Source organism: Solanum lycopersicum, chromosome 1 (assembly GCF_036512215.1).
Source record: "Solanum lycopersicum chromosome 1, SLM_r2.1".
NCBI lineage: Eukaryota > Viridiplantae > Streptophyta > Magnoliopsida > Solanales > Solanaceae > Solanum > Solanum lycopersicum.
The window spans coordinates 29485861-29489874 of NC_090800.1; the positions used below are offsets into that span (position 1 = coordinate 29485861).

At 39.5% G+C, this 4014-nt stretch overlaps 1 protein-coding gene across 1 annotated transcript; it reads left to right on the plus strand.

Moving 5' to 3' along the window:
• Positions 1–2108: 2108 nt before the first annotated feature.
• LOC138341808 (uncharacterized) lies at positions 2109–2471 on the plus strand. Its single transcript, XM_069293658.1, has one exon. The coding sequence runs from the start codon at positions 2109–2111 to the stop codon at positions 2469–2471; it is 363 nt and encodes a 120-aa protein (XP_069149759.1).
• The last annotated feature ends 1543 nt before the right edge of the window (positions 2472–4014 follow it).

Below are 4014 nucleotides of genomic sequence, written 5' to 3' on the forward strand. Positions count from 1 at the left end.
TCTATACCTCCATATCGTATGGCCCTAGAAGAGTTGAAAGAATTGAAGGATCAGTTGCAAGATTTATAAAGGGTTTTATTCTCCCTAGTGTATCACCTTGGGGTGCCCCTGTAGTGTTTGTGAAGAAAAAGGATGGGACTATGAGGATGTGTATTGATAACAGACAGTTGAATAAAGTAACAGTGAAGAATAAGTATCCTCTTCCACGTATTGATGACTTATTTGATCAATTACACGGAGCATCATTGTTCTCTAAGATTGATATGAGGTCAAGGTATCATCAGTTGAAGATTAGGACATCAGATATCCCTAATACAGCTTTTCGGACCCGGTATGGGCATTATGAGTTTCTAGTGATGTCCTTCGGATTGACTAATGCCCCTATACAATTCATGGAGTTGATGAATGGGGTGTTTCGACCATACCTTGATTCTTTTGTGATTATTTTTATCGGTGAAATCTTTGTTTACAGTAAGACTGAGGAGGACCATGTCCGACACCTAAATTGTACTTCAGAGGTTGAGAGAAGAGAAGTTGTATGCCAAGTTCTCAAAGTTTGAGTTCTTGCTTACTACTGTGACATTCTTGGGACACGCGGTGTCCAAGGTGGGTATTAGGGTAGATCCGGCCAAAATAGAGGCAGTTAGAGGCTTGACGTGACCTACTTCACCTACTGAGCTTTGGAATTTTATGGGATTGGCAGGCTATTATCGACGATTTGTTCAGAGTTTTTGCACTATTACAGCTCTATTTACTAGATTGAGTTGACACGATGTGCGTTTTCAGTGGTCTGATGAGTGTGAGAAGAGCTTTAAAAAACTCAAGCCTTTTTTGACTTCAGCTCCTGTGTTGACTCTACCTGAGGAGGGTGTAGACTTTACAGTGTATTGTGATGCTTCAGGAGTTGGATTGGGTGGTGTGTTGATGCAGAAGGGGAAAGTGATTGTGTATGCTTCTAGGCAATTGAAGTCCCATGAGAAGAACTACCCTACTCGTGACTTGGAGTTGGCGGTTGTGGTATTTGTACATAAGTTATGGTGTCATTATTTGTATGGAGTGCATTGTGAGATCTACATTGATTATCGGAGTCTTCAGTATATCATTACTCAGTGTGATTTGAACTTGAGGAAACAGAGATGGCTTGAGTTGCTGAAGGACAATGATGTGACCATTCTGTATCATCCAGGAATGGCCAATGTTGTGGCCGATGCTCTGAGTAGAAAGGCTCATAGAATGGGTAGTCTTGCATCTCTTAGTGTTGAGGAGATACCATTGGATAGAGATATTTAATTTTTATCTAACAGTCTTGTTCGATTGAAGATCTCAAAGGAGAGTGCTGGGATGATTGCTTTTATACAGGCTCGATCTTCTTTAGCCGAGCAGATTCGTGCACACCAGTTTGATGATGAAAAATTATGTCTCATTCAAGACAAAGTATTGAGTGGGGAGGCTAAGAAGGTTGTCCTTGATTCTGATGGTGTCTTACGGATCGGAGGAAAGATTTGTGTGCCTAAGACAGGCGATTTGATTAGATTGATTCTTGAGGAGGCTCATTGCTCTCGGCATTCAATCCATCCAGGAGCGGCGAAGATGTATCATGATCTGATTCAACATTACTGGTGTGTGGGATGAAGAGGGAATCGAGGTGTTTGACTTGCTAGCAGGTCAAGTGTGAGAACCAGCGGCCCGAGGATGTATCTCAGAGGATGTCTATTCCTACATGGATGTGGGAGGGTATTACCATGGACTTTGTTGTGGGTTTGCCTACCACAATGGGTTGTTATGACTCTATTTGGGTTGTTGTTGATATGCTGATCAAGTCTGCCCACTTCATTCTTGTTCGGGTGAAGTATACGGCAGAAAAGTTAGCCGAGCTATATATCAGTCAAATTGTGCGACTACATGGAGTTCCTATTTCTATCATATCAGATCAACGTTCACTATTTACTTCTCACTTCTTGAAGGCATTACAACATAGTTTGGACTCTTTGGATACCAATTTGCTTAGAGATGCTATGGAGCAAGTCCGTTTGATTCAGTATAGATTATTGACAGCTCAAAGTCGACAGAAGAGTTATGCAGACTAGAGAGTTAGAGCCTTAGTGTTTATGGAGGGTGATCATGTTTATCTCCGAGTATCACCCATGAAAGGTCTGATGAGGTTCGGAAATAATGTCAAGCTTAGCTCTAGGTTTATTAGACCTTTTGAGATTTTGAGTCGAGTGGGAGAGGTAGCCTATAAATTGGCCTTGCCACCTAGTTTGTCGGCAGTTCATCCTATTTTCCATGTATCTATGCTTCACAAGTATATTCCAGATGAATCTCATGTGATTTTACTCGATTCTGTGGAGATGGGTCAAGACTTGACATATTACAAGGAGCCTATAGCTATATTGGATAGGCAGATCCGAAATCTTAGGACCAAGGAGCTTGTTTTAGTGAAGGTGCAATGGAAGCAGTGTTCAGTATGAGAAGCAACTTGGGAGACAGACTCTGACATGCGTGCCAGATATCCTCAACTTCTTGAAGCATCAGGTACTTTCTTTTACATTTTGTTCGAGGACAAACATGATTTTTAGTGGTGGATAATGTAATGACTCGGAAGGTCATTTTTGGAAATTTTGAATATACGCTTAACTTTAGTTAATAGTGTAGATAAATGATTAAATTAATAGTTAATGGGCCAAAGTGATAAAAAAAATTAAGACCATATACCCTTAAGCCTATATTTAATATCAAAAAAAAGGTGGGTAAACATTCACCACTTATGGTACATAAATAATTCAAAAAAAGAAATAAAGAGAAGAAAAAAATATATATTCAATAACCTATTTCACTTGGGCCATGTATAAAACAAAAGAGTGAAGTTCAAATAAAAGGGTTTTGTTTATTATTTGTAAATCAAAAACTGCTGAGGATAAAAGTAAATTTTTTGGGATGAAGAACGGTGGTGCACCGATAATAAAACGACCATAATCCTAAGATTGCTTTGAGTTGGAAGTTCAACGAAAGGGAAAGACTCAAGTCCCGGAGTGAGTTCTTGATTAATTGAGACAAGTGGATTGTAAACTCCTGTTAAACGTATGAAATTCGTGTATTTCCTTGTGTGGTGTTGAGAATGATTTGGAGACTTGTTGCTTATTTGTTAGTGTTGTATTCCTTGCTGCAAATTGTGCTTTGTTATCAAAATGGTTATCTACTCATTTCTCATTTGAGCATGTCATTTACATTGTATCTGAGACATGATTATGATAAGAGTTAAGTGATAAGAGGATATACTACTTCGAGGGTCGTATCGTGCGTCGCGATGGATATTATATTTCGAGGAACGTATCACGCAACGTGATGGTTACTATTATCGAGGGTCGTGTCGTGAGACGTGACATATGTATGGACAGATATGTCACCCATGGGTCCCGGACTGAGAGACAGCGGGTGTGTATCGTTAGGGAAGACAAGCATCAATATACTAGACATTGCACCTCATGGCATTGCACATTTTATTATTGTGAACTTGAACACGTGTTTTGCTGATCTTGTGAGTGCTTCTCTTTAAAGCTTGTAACTTTTGAATAATGAGTTGTTATTAAGAATGTGTAAACTGATAGACTGTGGTTATTGAGTTGTGTGTTTGGTAAACTGTAAACTGTTAGACTGTAGCGTGGAGGTTTAGATAGGGTGTAAGGAGTGCTTGTATTTTGTTCACTTAACTTGTGTTTAGAGGTTTGCTTGTTTGCTACCGCGTGGTTTGGTACTCACCCCTTGCTTCTACAAACTTCTGTAGGTTACGAGCCCTAATCTTCGTGATACCTGTCATTCTTTTCGTTTCTGAGGCATCTTGTGGAGGGTTGTGAGGTAGCTGCTTGTCCTCTCAGCGAACATTACTACTCCAGTTTATGAGTTTTTTTTACTTGAAAGACAACTTCATATTATACTTCTATTTTATTGCAATTCTAATATTTATATTAGAGGCTTGTGCACGTGACAACCTGGTTTTGGGGATTGAATTAATAT